Here is a 24,681-nt window from a genome sequence, read left to right as displayed (position 1 = left end):
CTTGAAAAAGCTCGTTTCCTTGCTGGATAATTAAGTCTTGCTGCAGAGATGTGTGCCCCCTACAGGCGAGAAATCTGAATCGCTAAAGTACCTACTCGGATGTTGTTTTAAATGGTTAAAATTATGTCCATTAGAGTCACATCTGATATTTCCCATAGTTGCGTGTCAAGGTGGAGTTTTTGTGAGAAGAGAGCATGGATGAAACTTGCTGCAAGGTGTACTTACCCCTGATCCCTGTCCCTTCTGCAGGACCTGCCTCAGAGGTGCGAGTCCAGGAGCCGGAACTGTGCCACAGCACCAGGAGCTATTGCAAGCCGCAGTGCCCATTGGTCTATTGATGTGAGGCCTGAAAGGAGAACGGACCTTGTTATGCCCGCGAAGGACTGGCCTACCGCCGTGGTGCCGCTGCGACGCTACCACCAGAGCACGGCGACCATTGGCGGACTGACGCCGGAGGACCTGCGGAAAGCACGGGAGTGCAAACGCGACGCCAACCGACCCTTCAAGCAGATGGTAATGCATTACACACAGCAGGGATAATACCGCTCTCCATGCTGCCACTGCACCCTTCATCACAGAGGCTATAGACGGGTGTAAGGGGTTTAGTACTGTTCAGCTTTTCCTGGGGCGCCGCCACCTCTCACTGGCCTCCTAACTTTCATAGCCCTTTCCCTCTCCGCCCCTGTCCTCGTCCTGACTGGTCATACTAGGACTTGGACGCCTAAACTCATGCAGTTGAAGGGAAACAAAAGCGTTAGTGAGGGCCTCCGTGTCTGCGTGCACCTCATTCCATTGCCCCACAGCCTATCATGAAGTTAAACGTTCCATGCGCAACATGCGTGACCACATAAGGTACATGCTACAACTATTCACGCAGGCAATTTATAAGTGCAGGTGAAATCCAAGCCTCTGTGTGTGTGTGTGGTCAATGGCCTGCCCCCCCCCCCCCGAGGTCCGATATACGGATACACACGAAGCAGTTTACCTTTTGCTGATCACTTATGCCATGTACTTCTAAAAGAACACTTCATGGCATCACCGTTGATTGTTGAATCCACTTGTATTTAAAGTGAAGTTTCATATTCCCTTCATACAAAGTAGTCCTTTGTGCATGTTGCAGTTCAAAAATTCAAAAATCATAAGGTTCTGGAATAATCCCTTCATTAGGTGGTACTGCAATGCCTTCGTTAGGTGGGACTGCAACGCCTTCGTTAGGTGGGACTGCAACGCCTTCGTTAGGTGGGACTGCAACGCCTTCGTTAGGTGGGACTGCAACGCCTTCGTTAGGTGGGACTGCAACGCCTTCGTTAGGTGGGACTGCAACGCCTTCGTTAGGTGGGACTGCAGCGCCTTCGTTAGGTGGGACTGCAGCGCCTTCGTTAGGTGGGACTGCAGCGCCTTCGTTAGGTGGGACTGCAGCGCCTTCATTAGGTGGGACTGCAGCGCGACTGCAACGCCTTCATTAGGTGGGACTGCAACGCCTTCATTAGGTGGGACTGCAACGCCTTCATTAGGTGGGACTGCAACGCCTTCATTAGGTGGGACTGCAACGCCTTCATTAGGTGGGACTGCAACGCCTTGTTTAGGTGGGACTGCAACGCCTTGTTTAGGTGGGACTGCAACGCTTTGTTTAGGTGGGACTGCAACGCCTTTGTTTAGGTGGGACTGCAACGCCTTTGTTTAGGTGGGACTGCAACGCCTTTGTTAGGTGGGACTGCAACGCCTTTGTTAGGTGGGACTGCAGCGCCTTTGTTAGGTGGGACTGCAGCGCCTTTGTTAGGTGGGACTGCAGCGCCTTTGTTAGGTGGGACTGCAGCGCCTTTGTTGGGTGGGACTGCAGCGCCTTTGTTAGGTGGGACTGCAGCGCCTTTGTTAGGTGGGACTGCAGCGCCTTTGTTAGGTGGGACTGCAGCGCCTTTGTTAGGTGGGACTGCAGCGCCTTTGTTAGGTGGGACTGCAGCGCCTTTGTTAGGTGGGACTGCAGCGCCTTTGTTAGGTGGGACTGCAGCGCCTTCATTAGGTGGGACTGCAGCGCCTTCATTAGGTGGTACTGCAATGTCTTCATTAGGTGGGACTGCAGTGCAATGCAAACATGAAAATGACTCCGCGTTGGGTATGTTGCAATTGCTTTTCTTTTGCTAACCTTTTGATGAGCTCTCCAGCCATGGAGCTCATTTTTGAGTCTCCCGTAATTTGGCGGCTGGGACCCGTTACGTGTACACCTTCACGTACACCGGTCTCGGCTGCCAGTTTTTCATAATTTGCACAGAGGAGTGCAAAAAGGAAGGGCAAAAGCCAGAGCACAAGTGTGTACGCTGCCTTTTGCCCTCCCCTTTTGCACTGCGCCGTGCAAATTGAGTGAACGCTGCCTGATATGGATGCATGGCAGGCAGCGTTTACAATGAATCCCTATAGAGTCCGCCTGCTTTTTGCTGTTGTAAAAGGACGGTGGACTCCATACAAATCCCCAGCATTTGCGCCAGCATGAAAATCCACGGCTGTGCACAAATGCTGGGGTATTTGTATGGCAGAGAGGAGGGGACTGGAGGAACATAAGTTAGGTTCTGCCCCTCCTCTCCACTGTACAAATCAAGGAAAATAAGCTGTGCCGGAAATGATATGTGGGAAAAACTTATGCAAAGCTTTTATGCAGATAACGTCCGGTACAGTTCGCTCAAAACAAGCTCCCATGTGTTTTACTCACAATGATGCAGGTTATTTGTGTGGGAGCTAGCGTTGCGTCTTACCTGGAGACCATTTCCATGAGCTGTCTAGAACAATCATCGACCTTTACCAATTCCTTGTGGAAACATGATGTTAAACATTGGGCCCTGTATATAGATGAGATTTGTTTTATTTTTTTTAAATTAAATCCGTTTAATTTTTTTCACAGTGCAGTAAAGCAACAACCTGCAACTCGGTCCCAGTATTATCAGCACATCCAATCATTTGCTATCAGCATAGACTTCTTCCTCGCGAGCCCACAAGTCTAGTCTCTCCTCCCCCCATTCCCTTCTTTCCGCTATCTTATTAACTTTTGGATAGAATAGTGCATGACGCTTAACCGATAATAAAAATAACAGTAGATGCATTTCTAGGTGCATAAACCAATACAAGTGCAGCTATATCCCATCCCCAACCGCATTCCCCAGCTGCCCCCCTTCCGCCCTCCACTTTTCCCCTTGTGAACTCCCATAATTCCCATAGTCATTGCCTTCCATTCCAAGCCCTTTCAACCTTGTGATACGTCCCTCTCCTCTAACCCCTGTGTCCGTATCCAACCTTCAAAAGCCCTCCGACCCGTTTATCCTGTCCCGCATCGATCAAGGTGGCTTTAAATCCGGCATCCATTTCAAATCATTGAGCCTCAGTCCCCAATCCATCCTCGCCTCCCCGTTCCTCCTCTGGCCCCATCTGTGTTCTTAATACTGTCCTCTCCGCAAAGCCCCATCTCTGGTCCATGCACCGCTGGGCCCGTGTTTTTTTTCCAAGATATCGCGATGCGTCTTTTGTTTAGAATTAGTAGGGTAGCGTAGACAGCGCAGCCAGGCTTAATTTAGGAGGGAGAGAGGGCTGTAGGAAGGTACAAAGAACTTGTAGTATTCCAAGGGTTAAACAGAAATAATTACAACCAGAAGTATTGTAACAAAAATAAAGTTTTATTAATAATACAGTAAGCCCAAGTTTAAGTCTTGGGGTAGGTACTTTGTCATAGAGTCATAAACACATTATACTAACATAACACAATGCTAGTGCACAGACCAAAGCATAGACCATGTACAGAAAAAAAAACTATTTCTAGGCAAGTCAGACCGTATCACACCCTTTTAGTATAGGACACACCTATTCATTGGGAGTAAAACCATAAGTTACCTTCAGATTACCCCACAGTAAATCAAGGGTAGTAGACACAGTCAGTCATGCAGTGACACTCAGTTAAGACATCACTTCATCAGGATACTCTTCTGGATAGTGGAACACAGATTCAAGGAACAGTATAAACCTATAACGACCTTCAGGATAGCACACAGTTATACCAGGTGAGAAAGACCGTATGGTGTAATATACAATTACAGTTGCTTTTCAGATCAGTGGAACACATACTAAGTTAAGCAATAGCTTTCTACACTAATTTAGGATTGCACCAGGCAGACCAAGGTCAGCTACACCCACAGAACCCTTTTTAAGAATGGCACACAGCTATTCTAGGCAGTTAAAACCCAAGGCAGTTACAGTTGCTTTTCAGATCAGTAAACACAGACTAAGGTAAGCAGTAACTCTCTAACTTAGTTTAGGGTGGAACAAGGCAGACCAAGGTGAGTAAAACCTACAATACACTTATTAGGAATTGCACACAGCTATTCAAGGTAAGTAAAACCCAAGGCAGACTTCTTCTAGAAAGGCTATACAGAAGGTCAGGGGAAGAAAGACCCAGGTGGTAAATGTATGCACTAATATTCTGAAAGAAATAGTTGAGTGAATCCAACAGCATTACTTTTTGGGAGAGAGGCATAGCCAATTCAGAGGTAAGTAAAGTAACCTTACATATACTTTTCAGAATTGCAGATCAGTTACTGATGGTAAGTAAGAACCTTTGCTACTGCTCACGAGGGGCAGTTACCAACCAACTCTTTCACAAGTAACTTTTAATCACTTGTTATACTTTAAAAGGCAGAATACTTTTCTTATTCAGTCCTTCCGTAGTCTATTGCATGAGTTCTCGCAAGAGGCAGGCAGAAGAGGGACCCTAGCGGTCTAGTAGCCAGCTGTAGGCAGGGTAAGATTATAGTTCAGTTGCAGGGAAAGTCTGAGTTCTTGAGGAAGTCTATTCAAACAAGTATTTCACTTCAGAGAGGTTGAAAGAGAGGTCGAAAGGGTCCATAGACTTCTGAGAAGACACCTTAGGAGGATTCCAGCAGTGGGCCTGGGTGAACTGGATGAGAGGACTCCCAATCGCAAGAAACACCCCAAAGCTATACAGAAATCACACAGGCTTATGTTAAGTAAATACCCCGGCCAACACAGTACCTCAGCACAGAAGAAGAGTTTGCAGCTGGGGAAACTTTAGGATCTGCAGCCAAAAACCTGGTCGATGAATTCCTAGTCATGAAGACTGAAGACGGGACACTGGAAGGCTCCAGGCAACAGTTTCTTCGTGGCTGGATGCAGCTCTGTAGGTTTGGCACCCTTTTCAGGAGCCTGGAGAAGACTGAATATCGTCAGTCGGATTCTCGTCTCTAATCTGGTCCAGCACTCTGGTGAGGGGACTTCAAGGACTTAAATTGTGTCTCTGGAGAGCCTGGAGAAGGGCACCAAAGATTCAGCTTGATCAGAGTTTGGAAGACTATGCACCGCATGATGGCTCAAGGCCCCAGGGGATTGGGGTATTGCAGCCCTGCAAGGTTGCAGCATGATGTGGGGTGGCTCATACTGCAGGTCTTCTTGAGTCTAATTAATCTCACCAGGCACTGGTTCGGGGTCGTCCTTTTTTTTCGGGATCCCCAGGTTAATTAGAAGAAAGGGTAACAGCATGCTCCAACAGCAGGCTCTCCGGATCACTGGAAATTGCTACAGCTGTCGTTTTTTCATCTTCCTGTTTGGTTTCAGCTCCAGTGGTTGACTTGACAGCAGCTTCCAGGTTCAGAGTATTTAACAGGAACTACAGCACAACCTCTGCAATCTCTCCCTGCATTTTACAGAAAGGACCGGTATGGCTGTCCATTGACGATAGCCAGCCACCTATTGAGACTGGGCTCCTTTCAGGCAAGGCGAAAAACAAAGGGCTGTGCTTTGGACTCCTCCTTCGCTTCCTGCCTTCTCAGATACTCTGGTGCCTTGGCAGGGAATACAAAGGATTACTGCCAAAGACAAAACTCCCACTGAGGTCGTTCCCACCTAGAATCGTAGGGGAAGACCCCAGAAACTACAAGCACACAAGAAATGTTGAAAAAGGAGCCCACCATTTTTTAAAAGTGTAAGCCCTTATGTGCATTGACGAGGCTGAATTAACAGCCTGCAAGTAGAAATGACTGTCATAAAGGTAAAACCACTGCCACCAGCCATTGAAGCAAACTTCCAATTGTAACAAAAATGTTACAGGTAGGTAAGAAAGGGGATACATTGTATCCGCCCAGCACTCCACATAAGGTGGGGTGTGCTGGCTCACTATATAAAATGTCAAGGGGGATGAAAATCCCTCTTTACTACTTGGGAACTGTAGTTCACCCAAGTACATGAAAGAGAACTTAACAGGGGAGCCCATAGGGGCAACCTAGCCTAAACCCAAAAGTTGTAGGAAACTATAACTTCAACCGTACTCTATGGAGGGACTTCAAAGGGTCACCCATAAAGAGTAAAAGACTGGGTGAGAGGGGAAAAAGAGTCCCCTTCACCTAGGAACAAGGTAAAATAGTTACCTAGTCAAAGCAAAAGGTTCTGGGGTTGATGCAGGTCAGGAAGATTTATCAGAAATATGAAAATCTTAACTAACCGGTAGCAGTCCTAACGAGCAGATAGTTGGTGTGCACCCGTATGTCCCTGTTCCAGGGTATTGATCTTATTCGTCATAGTTGCCCAGAATGGCGCAATCACTGGACAACCCCACACCATATGCCAGAAGCCCGCCGAGTTTTCTCCACATCTATGACAGTTATTGGAGGCTCCGTGGCCCAGGGCATGAAGCCTCGATGGGGTCATATAGACCCTATATAAGAAGTTGTATTGGATCAACTGGAAACATGCATTTCTAGACACTTTGTTTTACCTGCTCCCAGATTCGTGCCCATGTGCTTTCTGCTATCTCTTCCCCTAGATCCCTCTCCCACTTCCCCTTGACATTCAGATCCAATCTCGTTTTTTCTGTCCCGAAGTCCCCTATATAGCCGCGCAATATGGCTCCCCTGCCCTCGCCCAGTGCTACTATGGCGTGTAATCCTGGGTATATGCCTGGTTCCTCCGGGATCCCCTCCCACATGGCCGCCATACTCTTCACCACCTGCATGTACAGCAGGAAGGAGCCCCAGTGCAGATCATGTTTCTCCTTCCATTGTTCGAAAAAATCTCCTAATCTACGCCATACTCCACTCCGCAACCTGAGAAGAAACATGTTTTTCACGAACTCCCATAATCTGCTGTTAAATCCTAGGGGGAGTTCAGGACTGTACAACAGTTTATAGTGATTGCATCGAATGCCTTAGCATCTAAAAAAAGCAACAAAAAAAAGCATTGCATTCATTTTTTTCCTTTTTTTTAAATGGGGGGGGGGTCCCCAACCACTGTTTTTTACCCCTTACAACCCAGTATAATTCTAATAAAACCTTTACCTTTGAAAAAAATGCATTCAATGCTTTGTATTCGATGCAATGACTGGATACCCTGTACAACCCATTAGCCTTGGAATTACAGTCTGCTCCACACTGGCCTCGGGACCTTGTGTAGGTTTTCCTATCTCACCAGCCCTATAGAATCCCATAACAACAAGATTCCCTGTCTGTATCTTGGAAGTGTTCCCAGTAACAGTTGCACTTCCCCTTCACTCGAATCACCCCATCTTCTTGTAGCCTACAGCGGTGCCGCCATAAAATATATAACTCATAATCCGGAAGGGACAATCCCCCATCCTGATGCGGCCTCCGGAGCGTCCCCAGAGTCACCTCCCATTGTCCCACAGCAGTTCCCCTACTTTACTGCATATTAAAAAAGACTTTCTTTATTCGATATGGGATGTTGACAAAGTAGTACAATAGTCGGAGAAGAATCCCCATATTACACAAGGCTAACCTCCCAATTAGAGATATCGGCAATGTCTTGCAGAAGTCAATTGCATCTCCCACACCTGCTAGTGCCCTCCGTGTGTTGTATTCAAACATTTCCTCTATTTAATTCAAAATCTGCACCCTGAGGTAGCGAAAGGATTCGAGTTCCCACTTAATGCCCCAATCTGAGAGCTTCTCTCTCCCTTTCCTCCTAATAGATGTCAGAGGAAACCGCACAGATTTGTCTGCATTTATGAGGACTCCCGACAGCCTTCAGTACTGCCCTAGCACCTCTTAACATAATCAATACATTTACCAGAGGGTTGCTCATGTAAAGTAAGGCATCATCCGCATATAGTGAGATGCTGTGCCGAATACAACAAATCTCAATCCCTGTTTCTGACACGCACTTTCTGAAATAACAAGTCGGGGGCTCTAATGCCATGGCAAAGGGGAGGGGCGATGCTGGGCAACCTTGCCTTGCCCCCCCTCTCGAGTACCCAGGGTTGAGAGACCCACCCCTGCCCCAGTTTTCACCCTAGCCATGGGATTTTTATATAGTTGGATCCATCGTATTATTCCAGGGCCTAGACCAAATGCCTCCAAGACCTTAAACAATCACGCACACTCCACCGAATCAAAGGCCTTAACAGCGTCTAAGGACAACAGGGCCATATCCCCTTTTCCAGGTGTACGTGCTTCATAACATAGTGGAGATGTCTAAGGTTCATTGAGGTGTTTCTGCCCCTCACAAACCCACACTGGTCTGGATATATCAGGCCCGGGACTACCCTTCACAACCTTGTCGCAAAGATTTTCCCCAGTGTCTTTGCGTCCACATTGATCAAAGAGATCGGTCTGTAAGAGTCACAATAAAAGGGTCTTTCTCTCTTTTCAGTAATACCGTAATGAGTGCTTCCCGCATTGACTCCGGGAGGAACCCTTTCTCAAATGCTGCCTCATACACCTTTTCCAATTGCTCCCTATAACTATGCTACAATTCCACCGGGAGGCTGTCAGTCCCCGGAGACTTATTCCTCTGCATGGAGTTTTTTGCCCCCCGACAACCACGGTAACCGCAGTTCATGCAGCACATCTGTTGCCTCCTCCTCCACATATAGACCCTTGCTGCTGTACAAGGATTCATAATACTCCTGAAAGACCCTATTGCCCCTTCCTGTGAAGTCACCAGAGTGCCCCCGGAGTCATAGACCTGTGTAATGGCAGTTCTCGGCACCTCCTTCCTTATTAACCACGCCAGTAGGCGACCCACTTTATCCCCCTACCCATGTATCTTTACGGTGTATCGCTCACTGTCGTATCTAAGAAGCGCATCCTGCAGGTCTTGATGCTGCTCCAATTTTTCAGTTAATTCCTCCCACGCCTGGTGTCCCCTTATCTGTTTTGCCTCTTAGCATTTAACATGCATTTAAGATTCTGTTCCGCCTGTTTCAAGGATTCATTGAGAGTCCTACGCACCCCACCATTTTAGATATACATACCCCCTTCAAGGCCACCTTAAGAGTGTCCCACAGAACTGCTGCATCTTCCACTGACCCCTCGCTAACTTTGAAGAACTGAGTAATCTCGTCCTGTACCGCCTCTCTGAAGGGCGCCTACTCCAATGCCTCCATTTTCAGTCGCCATAATGGTATCGCCGAATGCATGCTGGACCATTTGTATTCTGTGACCAACGGCGCATGGTCCGACAATATCCACCCTAGATTCTCTGTATAGGAAAACCAATGCACATACTCCCTCCCAACAAATGTTATCTAACCGGGAGTACAGATCATGCCCTGGGGAAAAGAAAGACTAACCCTGTTTCTCCCTATGGGATCCCCTGCATAATTATACCAGGTCTAAATCCTGCATAACTTTATGAAGTGAATCAGAAGATTTTGACCTAATCGGTCCAGATGTCTCTGATCTGTCCATACTTGGATTCAACCAGCAATTAAAATCCTTGCCCCAAATTAAGACCCCCCCCCTATTCTCTCCACCCCCACCTTCTCCTGCACTGATTTAAAGTAGATCTCAGTGGTCTCAGTGTCAATGTGCGGTGTGTAGGAGTTCACTATACAGAGGGTTGTCCCTCCAATGTTCCATATAGTATCAAAGTCCTACCCTCTGTGTCTGCCCATGTGTCCGTAATGTGTGCTGGGGTATCCCCCCTTACCCAGATCAAGACTCCTCTCGCATAGGAGGAATATGTTGACCTGAATACTCTACCTCCCTATTTACAACAGAGGTCTGCCAGATCTGGGCATAACAGATGCATTTCCTGCAGAAGCACTATCTGTATCGCATTCTGCTTCAGAAATGCTCCCACTTTAACTCTTTTCCCTCGCTTCCCCAGGCCTCTGACATTCCAGGTCCCAGTTTTAACTATTGTGGCTCCCGGCTATCCACGTGCCTGTGCACCCAAACCCCTCCTTTCTGCACTAATCACGCTCAGCTCGGGCTACGTAACACACTATTAGCTTCAAAATAGCTGCACCATAAACAAACCAACAAACCTGTTTGAATTGTAACCTCCCAACAACTTCTGTGCCCCCTCACCCCCAAGTCTTTCCCCATCCCTTCAATAACATCTCGCCACCCTATCTGTACCACCCCTCTCAAAGAACAATTTCTGCCACCCCCCATCTCCCATTGACCCTCCTCCCTGCAATGTGGCTCATCCTTTCTACCCTCCTCAGCTCAAGCAGATTGTTATAACCAGTGGCGCCCTGTTGCCCCTCCCGGGTTCCCCATGCAGGGCAAACAACCGCATGGTTTCGGGTGCTTGGCCACCGCTCGTAGCTCCACTGACTTCTCAGCCACACCAAATTGCTCCCATAGTTTCTGTTCTGTGTAGGGTCAGTAATGCGAGGCGGACAACTGTTTGAAATATGCCATTTTATTTAAAAAGAAATGGTATCAAAATTCCTCACTTGCCATACTCTGTTGAGGAATTCCCTGCCTATACTAAATGCTATTGGAACATACTCTAATACCGGATAACTGGCACCCACACAAACAACAAACACATAAATAAAAGGTATGGCAACTCAACAGAACATAAACAATAAGTACATTTCCTAAATTACCTTCTGAAGTCCTGTGTGATTTCCCTTCCCCACGATTTAAAGTCACTTCATCACAATGTTCAACCTTGGAAAGGAAATGTCTTAACACTGTCCTTAAAGATGTAAAGTTAAAGCAAAAGTTAATTAAAAAAAGTTCCAATGGTAACAATTTCCTCCTTTTACCAAAAGTTCCATTAGCAACAAATCTCCTCCTTTTTGGTGACGTTTTCCACTTTTCACTTATAGCAAAATAGCCCCAAAGGTAATCCTGGCCACGATGCTTTGTCAATCCCATAGCAAGATTTGCCACAGTTCAAAAGAAAAATGCAACATCCACATTGTTAATGGTACACAGTTCTTGATTAACAGTTAGGATTCCTTGAAATATGGGTTCAACAGCCAAAATGGTATATTTGCCAGGATGACTTCTTAATACTGCTGCTTCTAATTCAACAACTATATTACTTCTTATTTTACCATGAAAACCGTCACTTTTGTTCCCCAGTAGCTCACCTTGGTTTTGACAACTGCAATATGCCCCGATGCCCCAGGCTTTCAGCACATTCAAAATAAATAAAAATATAATAAAACATGAATCATCTACAGACAACCAAATGTACATCGAGAGTTTCAATACTTTGGACTACTGCCACAACTTTAATGACTTTTAGACAGACTTTGACAAGATAGCTTTGACAATACTTCAACCTCTTCGGGTAGGCTAGGCACTCTTCCTTCCAACAGTTTTCTTCAAAGGGGCATCCTCTTATCCTCTCTTGTCTTACTGTCAACAGTGGTAACCTGTGTTTGCCTTCAAGACTCCCTTCTCTCTGGCCTCCACAGTCTTGTGCATTACAGGTTGAGTTTACTTCAAACATGTTCTTCACAAGCAGCCAATTTCCCTTCCCCAACTTTACCTACAGCTTTCTGCCAGCTTTAAGCCCAACAATTACCCAGAAGCCTTGGTGCTGCTCTCTTAGCCTCAGGCAACAGTTGTATACCTGTCGGTTTATGCCAATGAACTGTTAATAACTTCCCAGTGTTGCTGGATTGTTTTCAACTCTTGAGAAAGGTTCAGCTTCACAATTAAAATGGTCTACCTCTTGGCTTTAGGCAATGCTTATTCTTTTCTTCATTCTTGTACTCTTGTGAATGAAAGATACGTCACTTGTATACCAAGCATAAAGTTCAGTCTTTCAGGAGAAACCACAATTGGGCACACACGACCACTCTTTGATGTCATTTTCAAGCTTTAAATGTGGTTGTCAAATTCTATTCCCATAGAAGCAAAGGCTAGTGTTCAGGCCTCTTTGGGGAGTCAAAATAAGGCATACGCAACCATTCATTAATGTAGTTTTCCCACGATAAATATTGTAACTTTGAAATTGTCACTGTTAACTGTTCTGCAAAGGTCTTTGCAGGGTCCCCTTTCTTAACTAGTAACACGCGACCACTGCATTAACAGCCTTTCATTAAAGGAAAATGGGCTGTATCATCGTTGGTTTCCTACCTGAACAAGAAGCCTTTTCCTCAATATGCGTGTGTTACATTTCCATTGTTTAAAGAATCTTTAATACAGCGGTCCACTTCTACTTCCTGAAATTCTTCTGCGAGTGGCAAAGGAGCTGGTTACTGTTACCGGCAAGGCTTGCACAATGCTTTACAACACTGTGCTTCACTCACCGGCTTCTAAAGCGTTTGCTCTGCAGGTCACACTGCCTTTCCAGCTTCTACTACACCTTCTACTGCTTCTGTCTCGCTGGGGACCAATACCCTTCTCCTGAACAGGTGTCTTCAGTCTGTCCACACTTCTTGGGAGTTTCCTCTACTCCTGAGACCCTAGACTTGGCAATTACTTCTTGCCTCAATGTTCGACACGCTAACAGCTCGGCAACCACAGCAATCAGGCTCACATGGGGAAAACTGTTTCTCCAGCAGGTCTTCCGATCCGCAACCTCTGCACTTCAGAGTTTGGGAGGACAGGACTCTCTCAGAACATGGAGGTGAAATCTGCGGTCTCCTTGTTCTGACGTCCCTCTTGTGTTCCCACTTCTGCCTGGTTTTCAGCCTTGTATCTTCCTTCTGCGAACACTACCACAGCCTGCACTCCAGTCAACGTCCCAGATCCTGTTCCAGATCCTTCCACTCCTTCTTCCTTTCTCTCCCTGAGGGGGCCTTTTATGCTGAATAATTTTTAGGTGTGGGCTGTTAGCCTCAATTGCCTGACTACTGCAATGGCTACTAGGCTTAATTGCCTGACTTTGACAACTGCGTTCCTCCTCAGGCCTCTTCCTAGTCTCAGTCCCTCTAGGATTCTGGGACTTGTAGTTTCTTTCCACGTTAGGTTTTAGCATATTTTAATTATTTGTAAGGGTAGGTTTAATTCCCTTAGTTATTAAGAGAGGCACTGTGAAGATTACCCTTTACAGAGGAAACTAGTTTATTAAGGACAACACTTCCACATTCCTTCATAGTGTACCGTTGGATTTGAGGAAGATTTTTAGTTTGGGATACCAAAAAGGATCTTTCTTTTGGTAAAGGTTGCTCAGATCTGACCGCATTAAGGTCCACAATTTGAGATCTAACATGAGAGCTGGGGACATTAAAATGACAACAAGCCATTACCTTTTTAGCGACCGTGGGAAGATTATTCCTTCCAGAGGAAAAATACTGTCTCATCCCACAGAATCTCCTCACCACCCTGGGCCCTGTCTCCTCCCAGGTCATCCTCCTGCAGTACACCACCCCAATGTTAGGATCTGGAAGCGTCTGCCTTCCCCTGGTCACCTAGGAGGAGGCTTTAGGCAGGGTTTCAGTGAGGGATCCGTAGGATTCTTCACAGCTCCCCTCTTCTTAAGGCCCACAAGGTAATTTGCCTTTACCCCCAACCCCCCAAGTCAGAGGGTCCTAGCTGCCGTGCCCCACACCAGTTGTCTGTTCATTTCCCACCATTATGCTCCCTCTTCTGCGAGCCTCCTGCTTCTCCCCTGGTTTCCAACTAGTTCCACAATTCCACCACCATCGGAAAAAAGACAGATTTGCCATCTGCCAGCACCTTCAATTTCGCAGGAAAGAACATCATGTAGGACAAATTAGTCTCCTAATTTCCTCTTGACAGCATCCGAGGACACCCTTCAGCTTGAAGTCCTCTAAAAAGTCTCTCCAAGAACAGCTCCATACATAGGCCCTCTTCTCCCTCCGGCACCCCAATCTACATTTCCTAGAGCGGCATTCTATCCTGGTTGCCCCTACCAGGCCCCTAACCTGGTTCTTCAATAAAGTCAGAGCATCCACAATGTTACTCACTCTTTGCTCCATGTGCGTCACTCTTTCGTTCATCTTCTTTATGTCTGCCTGTGTCATGATTGCATCTACTCCAATTTCTTGGATCTTCCCTTCCAAGGACACTTCGGAGGTTTTCCATGGTGGCTACTTACAGGGTGTCCATTACCCGCTCTTGATTGCTTGCCGCCTCGCCCTTGTGCTTCGCCTGCCTGGGCCTTGCTCCAACAAACTGGTCCTTCTTTTGTTGCCCCTTCACCATGGTAGAGGTCTGCGACGCAGGGATACCTGATTGCCCATCACCTCCTCTCTGCCTGCCCAGGCCCAGCGAGGCCTGCCACTGAGGTTCTCCTTCCGCAGCGCCGCTGCTGTAGCTCGGTGTCTCTGCAGAGCCTTCCACTCACCTGTTGCCGGTCGCCCTCCGGTGTAGCCCCTCGCTGTCCTGGGAATCGCTTCTCCACCGCCAATCCCGGCTACAAAAAGCACTCTGCTGCTCCTCCGCCGCCTCTGGAAGCCGCCTCACCCTTAGTTCGCCAGGCGGCCATTATTTAGGCTTGCAACCGGGCCACAGTCACTGTCACGCACAGTGATCGCTCTCTGCCATATAAACTCCTCTAAGCACAGGAAAACCTAGGTTCAGGTTGTCCCCACTCGGTCCTGGCGCTGTTGTACCATCGGTAGATGGTCCGGCTGCGGAATATTTCCGATTTTATTTATTTTTTTTGGAGGTTGTCAGTCAGCGGACCACAGAGCTGCCGAGATTCACTACCTCATCGCTCTGCTCCTGGCCACGCCCCCGATGAGACAACTCTGAACAAAATATTACCACAGTGTGTCAATGATTTAAATTCAATTCCATTAAAATTACCTTTTAATTATTCAAACAAAGCAGTTTTTTTTCGATATGATGTTTAAAATACAGATACATCAATTCAAAGTTTCCCGAGTTTGCAAGTCTACAGATCACAATGTATCATTACTGGTGTCTTTGCACCAATATTGATGTAAGCATTACCATACAATTATTAAGGGCACGTGTCATCTCGTCGAACAATGATGATGATGATTTTTGCCATGGTAATGAATTCAGTGACCAGTTCTTGTAGAGATTCTGGATGTCCTAAAACAGTGCTTGACAAAAGTGTACAGAAATCGAGAACCAACTCCTAAACAATGGCACAGATACATATTAGGGAACAAACTCAAGAAATGCTGGTGTTCTCCATAATTGTAGACCCGTCATTGGCAGATTCAAACACAGCGCTTTAATATTTGACAAGCCGATGAGGACGTTGCGTCCAGTGCCATGCATAGCTCTGGTCTGCCTTTAAACGTCAACAAAATATTGGCACTGTTCTGGATAAAGCAGCCCTATTGGATGTACATTCATGACAACCAGATTTGAACTGCACCAAAAAAGTCACCTACCCGTGCCTGCCATGTCTAGTTTGAAATAACGTTTTGAAAGGGCCCATCCTTAAACTTCCTAGTTGCTTCAGTTGATACAATTTACCACATGCTTAACTTAATTCACCATATATGCGATCTGCCCGTGTGGCTTATGGAATGCTGGACAATCCACGCGTGCTACCAAAGAAAGAATCCTAACCTTGTGCACACATTGGACATTCACATTATGAATGTTAAATCATTCGCTGCCAGCCATTTTGAATCCCAGAGGCATACTCTGCCACAAACGCTTTTTTGAATTCTTAAACGCATTCTTTGGCGTCCAAAAGAATCTGACGGAGAAGGACATTTAAGATGGAGAGGTATGTTTTGGGTATTTTCCAGAACACTCGGCTGCCTTGTGGTTTAAATAAGGACTTCCCTTCGGACTTTTTCTTGAACTTCATGAAGTTGATATGCAGAGCGTTAAGGAGCAGTCAACAATAGTTCAATGATATTGCATACATAATTGATTTCATGGAACATGGTTTGGGTTTAACACTTTTAATTATTAACACATCACAGAATGTAGTCTTTTGTTGATGTACATTGCTGCAATAGTATTTAATACAGCTAGACTGCACCACGTGACCTGACTGTTTCCTGTTCCTGTTGGAGCCTTTGGATTGTGGTGCCAAGCCATAGGTTGGAGAGATCATCGGCAGGAAGCCGGCACAGTTAGAACATTCCTGTGTGTAAAAGGCACTTCTAGAAGTAACCAATACCCAATTCCCTTTAATGTTTTTTGTTGCAGTCCCTCCCTCCATGAAGGGAGTTTCCTGGGAGGTTGCATCACGCACAGTAAATGTGATTACTTGATATGACAGGCAAATTAATCATCAGTTTAAATAAATGAAGTGGATTCAACTAGCGGCAGTGAATGCATTTTGTGTCATGAGCAAAGTATTTCTGAAGCGTAAGGCTTACGTGGCTGCCCAACACCGTAAGGTGGGTGTGAGTATATATGACCCCGTTGTTCGTCAGTGGTGGTAGCCGAGCACCACTGGAAAGCACGGAGTGCTGACCCTTCTGTGGATTTTCACGTGTCAGACAGGCCTACTAAATACTTGATTTACCACCGGGCAGTGCCATAGACTCTGTTCTTATGTGAACACAATAGATTAATCTGTTTGCTCCCTATACAAAGAATTGATTTCACAATGTCAGGAATAAATGAACAGCTTTAATACCTGGAGATGATCTACAATGATGCAAGAGGAGGAAACTGACTAATGTTTCCTTGAGACTATTATAGGGTGCAAACTTGGCTGGTGAACAGCTCAATGCTTTACAAATCAAAGGGGAAAATACAGAGAGAATACAGAGGAAGGAGGACAAGGAGTGTGGACGTAGGAATGTCGGAAGAGGTACTATGGGGCGACTGAGCAATGCATACAGCACTACCCCACTTTAAAATCTGTTTTTCAAGAATACTTTACAAACCGCTCTGTTGCTTACAGCAGAGGGGGCTACTGTTTAGAAGAAATTAATTCAAAACCTGCTTGCATGTTTTTCGGCAAACCTCCACTGCTACTACCAACAATGTGACTGTCCAAGTTAAGAGAGTTTACCTGCTACCCCCAAAACGTTGATTTATCCCAGACTCTGCAAGTAATTCCTATCTGAGAAAAACGAGCACTGCAAACCAGGATGAACCAGTCTTTATGGAACACTCTCAGCTGAACTGACTCGGTGATCACTTCTCCAATTGAAGACATGATTGAATTATTTATTGATCTTGGTCTTGCAAGGAAATTATAAAAGAAACTCTTGGTTGGTGGGCTTTCAAATTGAAGATGGAGCGTCATAACACAGGCTTTTGCAGTCTGACTCCTTTTTTGGAGACATTGGGTAAGGATTGCCCTCATCAGTTCTGGTCTGGGGGTGGAAGAGAGGGTCATCTTCATGTCAGCAGTGTGCATATCGGTGGGAGAAGCAGCAGGGGGGATGGACTACTATGGGGGCGGTATGGCTTTCCACAGCGGCATGGCTTTCCACACTTCTCCAGTGTTCCTTCTAGACAGGGCAAGACTGGGAACCAAACGGTGCAAACCAAACGGTGCATTGAACATTTTTTTTTGAGTGGCCCCCTATTAAACAGTGGGAGTGAATGCAGAGAGCGGGTCAAAGCTCTAATTGGAAATAAGAGGTCCAAAAGGTTACTTGCAAGCACATTTATTCCTATATAGGCATTACAAGTAGTACAAGGTATCAAAAGCCTAGGATAATATACTGAAAGCTTTATAATAAAATCTTTGCTCCAAAGTGTTGTGGGGGTGAGAATGGCAGGGAGAAATGGGATGGTGGTGACTGGAGGGGAGTGTAAGAAGAGCAGACTGCATCAATTTTAGGTTGACTATGCAACAATCAACACTGCACAGATGTTGCTTCAAAGAGCTAAAAGGCAAGAGAGGGCAGGGCGTGGGGTTGGGCTTGGACTGGGAGCCTATGTGCACATCTGATTATTCGGTTATGGGGGAAACTATATTCATAGGCATTGATTGTTAATGAGATCTGAGGGCAGATTTTAAGTGTCCCCTAGTGCTGCTCCCAACCTTCATAGTGACCCCAGACAGACAGGATCTGTTGCAACCTCTGTCCAAAGGTGCAAAAGCTGACAACCGAGAATGATAATGACGAAGGTGGGCCAGAGTAACCATGACATATTTGTGAAATAGTGAACACCTGAGAGAAAGCGAATGATGACTGACAGTTAAGTAGTGTGTGTTTGCACTCAAGCAGTATCTGCCTGAACTGCTAGACCTTGGAATGTGAAGTGTAAGAGTGTCTTCAAAAGCACAATGGTCATGGCGGGTAGTGGGATTCAGACGCCTTTATGCTAACACTGTGGCTACTGTGAATGACAGGGTGCAGGTTCTGCATCAATGTGGAAGCTACACAGAGACCCAAAGTATGGTTTTGCTATATTAGGGGTTCATAATCCTCAGGCGTGGGTTGGCACTTTTTGCCCACATCGGGTAAGTGCAAAAAGTCTTGCGTATTCCGGGGGGAGATGGGGGGTGGGGGGGTCCCAACTATGGCTTCTTAGCATGGGTAAAGGTGCCCATAACCAGGGTTCTGCCAGTTTAGGCAGTCCAACCCAGAACATGGTACCCCTACTGACCATTCCTCCATGCCTAAAAGTATCCTAACCCACTGGGGCGGCGTGGAGCACCACACAGTAAGAAACCATTCTCATTTAGGCAAATGTAAGGTCCTGTGCGCAGTGCTTGCTCAAGCTCAATCAGTAACAAAAGGTATAGCCAAGCACTGCCTCATTGGTCTTTAATGTTTCATGGTGTTAGGGCGGATTTTCTATACTTTGGCCTAGTGGACAGATTTATAGAAGGTCAACCTACTATTGAGACAGGGACAACTCTGGATAGCTGTAGCCAAACCAGTTCAAGGTAGCAAAGCAAGAGTTGTCTAGGCTAAGTCTCAAGAGGTGGTGAGCTTGTAAGGGGTCCACATTGAGCACACAGAGTGAAGCAGTCAGGGAACACACTTAGACAAACGGGTATAACCATACGTCTTTACTTATGGCCAAATAACACAGTGAAAAATTACTACTAGCAAGTATTAATATCACACAACACTAAAAATAGATACATATACACAATCACTGGAGTAGGGCAAAATACACATCAAACCCCGGAAAGGAAGGTACAGATTACTATAAACACTACTGGTCCTCAGAGATTCCCTCCTAACTTCAGAGGTCCATCCCTAAGATGTCTGAGGCCTTTTGACCAAAAGTTCAGCAAAGTTCCATACAGTTTTGTGAAGCTGGAAAAAATGAAGGTAGGGTCTCTAGGGTACAATGAATAGTTCGAAGGGTTAGGGGACAAGTTGATGTAACTAACAAACATGTCCCCAACTATCGGAGTGCTTGTGTGAACAAGCAATGGCAAAGCCAAAGTAATATGACATTTGGTGATTGACATGTCTATCTGTGTGATGCTGCCACCCTGCAACATGGGGTAGGCGCCATGTAGGTAAACAGCCTAATTGACATTTGTATTTGTGTGATGCTGCCACCCTGCAACATGGGGTAGGCTCCATGCAGGTAAACAGCCTAATTGACATTTGTATCTGTGTGATGCTGCCACCCTGCAACATGGGTTAGGCTCCATGCAGGTAAACAGCCTAATTGACATTTGTATGATATGATATGATATGGCATTTGTAACGCGCCTATACACAAGTGTTTCAAGGAGCGACGAGGCGGGGGGGGGTAACACGGGGAGACGGACAACGATCCTACTAGGCCAGGTGTCATTCAGACCGCGCAAGTTCAAGGGTATAGGGGACTGGGAAAAGTGCAGGGGGAAGGGGAGAGGGGGAAAGTGCTGTACATGGTTAGTAGAATACAAGATAAATAATATGGCCAGCTGGTGGCAAGTGCAAGGAAAGTGCAGTAAAGGTTAGTAGAATACAAGATAAATAATAGGGCCAGCTGGTGGCAAGTGCAAGGTAGGTGCCGGGAGAAGGGGCTGTGGGATACAGAGACAGTCCCGTGGTGCAGGTAGGCAGTGCAAGGGAAGGGTGGCTGGGCCAAGGACCGAGATCGGTGAGTGGTCCAGTAGCAGATTCAGTGCAGGTTCAGTGGTTTTAGCAGGGGAGAGAGGGAGAGAAAGCGGAGGCAAAGAGGAAGGTTTTGAGGTGCTTCCGGAACCGGAGATGGTTCTCCTCAACTTTCAGGGAGGCAGGAAGGCTGTTCCAGAGGGAGGCCCCTGCTGCAGAGAGAGATCTACCCCCAGCTCGTTGCTTGGAGAAGCGGCTGACCCTGAGGTAGTTGGAGGTGGATGAGCGAAGAGCTCGAGAAGGAAGATATTTAGGAAGAGAGAGTTGAAGGTATTTTGGCCCAAGGCCCCAGAAAGCCTTGTGGACAATAGAGGGTTTTGAACTTAATCCTCGCAGCCACTGGGAGCCAGTGCAGTGATTTCAGTCCTGGAGAGATACGGTCCTTGGGCTTGAGGCCAAGGACAAGTCTCGCAGTCCTGTTCTGGATGAGTTGCAAAGGGCGAAGAGTAGAGGCAGGAAGATTTAGATAGAGGCTGTTACAGTAGTCCAGTTTTGAGAGAACCAGGGCTCTGGAGACAATGAGCCTCTGGGGGAAGGAGAGGAAAGGAAGGATCCCTCTGAGGAGGTGTAGCTGGTAGTGTGACTTCTTAGAGACCTCAGATATGTGTGGAGAGAAAGAGAGTGTGGAGTCGAAGATGACCCCAAGGTTTTTTGCCTTGCAGGTAGGCGCAGGAAGAGGGCCAAGGGAGGCCGGCCAGAGAGCTGCAGGGAAGGAGGGAGTGGGTGTGCCGATAAGTAGAATCTCAGTCTTACTGGCATTAAGGCAAAGGTCGTTGGCAGCACACCATTCCTGGATAGCAGAGACACAGTCAGAGATGAGGGAAGGGGAAGAGGAGGCCGAGGGTAGCCTGAAAATGAGCTGGGTATCATCCGGGTAGCACTGAAAGTAGGGGCAGAGAGCAGCGATGCGGTGCGCAGGAAGTGCCAGATATTGGTTGAACAGCCAGGGGGAGAGGTTAGAACCCTGGGGGACACCACAGGTAGAGAAAAAGATGTCAGAGAGGAAGGAACCCAGTTGGACCTGGGAGGGTCGATTGGAGAGGAAGGAGGTCAGCCACGCCAGAGCCTGACCAGTGATACCCAGGTTATCACGGAGACGGTTGAGCAGGATGGTGTGGTTGACAGTGTCAAAGGCAGAAGAGAGGTCGAGCAAAATGAGAACACAAACGGTGTTAGAGTCAAGGTTAGAGAGCAGGTCCTCACGGATGTTCAGGAGAGCAGTTTCCGTGCTTCTGGCAGCTCTGAAGCCAGACTGGTGGTCATGAAGACTACCAACAGATTCAGCATGGAGATTAAGTTGGGAGATGGCCAGTTTCTCAAGGAGCTTGCCCAGGAACGGAGTGATAGAGATTGGGCGATAGTTAGCTGGGCAGGAGGGGTCGGAGGAGGATTTCTTAAGAAGGGGTGCACAAGGGAGTGCTTGAGGGGGGAAGGGAAGACTCCTGAGGCGAAGGAGTGATTGCATCTGTGTGATGCTGCCACCCTGCAACATGGGGTAGGCGCCATGTAGGTAAACAGCCTAATTGACATTTGTATTTGTGTGATGCTGCCTTGCAGCACCCTTTTCACGATCAAATATGTACCTGATGTACCTGATGTAGCTCCCTGTAACCTGAGACAAGTTGTCCCGGACATATTCTCAGTACCTACTTTGACTTCATATATACTGGAAGTAGTTTCCCATAACAAGAGGCAAGCTTTCCCTACCATATATTTTGTGCTGCATTTTGCATGACCTCGTATGTACCTGTTGTAGCTATCGCTCTTTGCATACATTTGCAAAGCTTTTCCATGTATGTATTCTGCTGCACTACCCAGTCCTAATGTTCGCCTTTATATCATTACTGTACTACACTTATTGTAACCACGTGCCTAAGTGAAGCGCAGAGTTGCCCAAGGGCTGTGTGCGCTATACAAATAAAAAACCTAACGAAACCAATACAAAAGTTTCTAAAAGTTATCAAAACTTGTAAAAGGGAGTTAGGGGTGCATGTAAGGATTGCTACTACTCACTCCCCGTACTCAAGATTCTTCACATGACTTGGCAGGTCTGTTGAAGAGGGTCCAAGGTCACTTTTCCCGCTGACAGCCCCAGCCTTTGATCCAAGGTGTTGCAGGATCGAGCACTTCTCCAGTCGGTGACTAATGCTGGTGCAATGTCTTGCAGTTGAAAAATCCAGCAAAACCCGATTCAGGGCCCCTCTTGGGGCAGGACTGGATGCAGGTAAGCCGTTTCAGACAACGGCCACTGATACACGCGACGCAATGGGATTCACTTGTTGCGGTCATACTTCGCCTTCTCTCTTGGGCCCCCTTGATGCTAGGACACGAAATCTCGCAGAGGTAAGTTCCGTTGCACAAGCTGAAGATTCCCCTTGGTTCCTCAACTCGGAAAAGCGACATCTGCAGCACGGTAGCCTAAAATCGGAGCTGGTCAGCTGCTGGGCCATCCAGGGGCACTTCCGAAGGCTCTTCTTTGCAGGACTCTGAGTTGACGTTGAGAATGGATGTTCCCTCCACTCCAAGGGTTGCAGTTCCTTCGCAGGACTGCTGGAGATCTTCGACAAGACAGGGCTGTTCCAGGACAGCAGCAGATGTTGTCGCCAGGCCTTCTTCCAAAGGGTCTAGGGTCTCTTCGCAAGTCTTGCATCTGGACAGGATTCTTGGCTCCATTGGTTTCTTCCAGGATCTCTCTAGAGTGGGTGCAGGGGTCCTCTTCTTATCCCGAAAGAAAGGTAAGAGCTGAGACTCCCACTAGCCAATGAAAGGTCTGGCCCACACACACGCCCTAGCAATGGTCCAATCAGGACCACTGTCGGCAAAACTCATGCATGCCACTCAGACACACTGGCACCAGTTTTTGTGGATTGGGACCAGACAGCCCCAACCCCCTTCCTGGTAACAAACACACATAGCCCTCCAGTAGCTCACCAAAAGCCTTTGCTTTCCCGGCAACTGGAAGTCCATATACGTATTTTCCTGGCCTCAAAGGCCAGGAAGAAGACTAAAAGACAAGAAGGCCAAAGGACAAGCGAAAAACCTTGTGGCATGGCCATGTTTGACCGCTTGCCACCGTTAGTAGCCCAACGCGGTAAATGCAGTAAGGCTAAAATGAAAAGCAACAAAAAATTGTAAAAAGTAACTGCTGCCACCAGCCTGTCCATTTAGCACACCTGGAATAACCAAACATCCTCTAGTGTTAGTGAATGGCTAAGCAAAAAGTGTACCTCATTGTTCTGCATTGCAAGATGCATTGTTCAGTGATAAAAAGTTACCACAAGTGATAACGATTTACTAAAAGTAGTAACAAAGTAACTAGACTAAGGGAATGTTTCCCAGTACTGACAGTCTGAAGGACATGTTAGTTTCCCAATCACAGATGAGCACAAAGTCAGTCTAATGAAGCTTAAGGCTTCACTGCACTACCAAAAGAGCAGGTCAGATAGAAAAGGTTTGGCAGCACATAGAAATGAAAGGAAAGGTGCAGTAAAGAGGAATCTTTCCCAACACATGGTATGTGTGCTTGCATTTGCCTCTCCTACTGTCACAAAGTCCCTCTAAAACGGAGATGGAGCAGAGACTGAGCGAATGCTAGACTGCACTGTTTCTACAAGCAAGAACCCAAAGTCTCCTTAACATAATCGCCAATCAGCACTTAGTGCATGATACAAATACGTACTTGCTCTCTGACACACTCAAACGGGACAGGGAGGGTGTTGTATGTTAATATATTTCACTTACTACACTAGTTTCATGCATCCTTTCTTCTGGACTTCTTTTATTGTGTCTTTTAGCTTGCCTCTTGACTTATCCCTCTCTCCCAGGGCAGTGGAAATAGAGAAGTCATACTTTAGCCAGTTAGGACCCATCGCAGTATAACTTCCCTACTGGCAGGGCTGCATATGTAGGGAGTTGCTAATCGTGCCTCCATTCTCGCTTCAGGCCACCCTCACGGATACACATATTTCATGCCAGGGCCCCCTCTTGCACATTGGGAGGGAATGTCAGTGCTACCCATCTCCCATTTAAATAAACAGATATCTGTATATCATAGTTGCTGTACAGTATGGCTAGATCTGTTTGGGGGTTTCATCCTCATAGCGAGTAAACTATGTGGCGATGTGCTAAATTGTGAATACCCGCACAAGGGGTTCATGGTGCAGAGGCACACCGGGAAATCTCCAGACATCCTTGTAGTCCAGTCCATTGTTTCTTTCTAGCTCTATGTGCTCCAAGCTGTTGTCTGACTGGTGTCTGACCCCAATGTTTATACAGCATATTGCCAATGGTCCAGGGCTCGTTGGGCACAGGGGACGCGATGCACAATGGAGAACATTGTCAGCAGTGCAGAATGCTTGAAAGGCGAGCCAGTGAAAACCTATCACACATTAATCACTAGATTAACCACTAGGAAGGGAACTGAGTAGGAGTGCTGGATTAAAGCTGTGAGGGTTAGGCAGAGGCCAAAGGGAAGCATGGTAAGCCCTGAAGTGGAAAGTTCTTTAGTTACCACAGGTGCCGCTACTGCTGAAGCAGGCTCC

The 24,681-nt window shown here is 46.8% G+C and overlaps 1 protein-coding gene across 2 annotated transcripts in view; it reads left to right on the top strand.

Annotated features, from left to right (window-relative positions):
- Positions 1-24,681, top strand: part of LOC138566960 (atypical kinase COQ8A, mitochondrial-like) — a 349,117-nt gene that overhangs the window by 162,669 nt on the left and 161,767 nt on the right. For both annotated transcript variants that reach the window (XM_069644743.1, XM_069644744.1), the window contains exon 3: positions 250-513. In XM_069644743.1, the coding sequence (XP_069500844.1) occupies positions 250-513 (264 nt within the window). The remainder of the gene's footprint in view (positions 1-249; positions 514-24,681) is intronic.

Source organism: Ambystoma mexicanum, chromosome 2p (assembly GCF_040938575.1).
Source record: "Ambystoma mexicanum isolate Mex_15411 chromosome 2p, UKY_AmexF1_1, whole genome shotgun sequence".
Classification (NCBI taxonomy): Eukaryota; Metazoa; Chordata; class Amphibia; order Caudata; family Ambystomatidae; genus Ambystoma; species Ambystoma mexicanum.
Note: the sequence above shows the minus strand (reverse complement) of the source record. Positions and strands in the feature narration are given on the sequence as shown.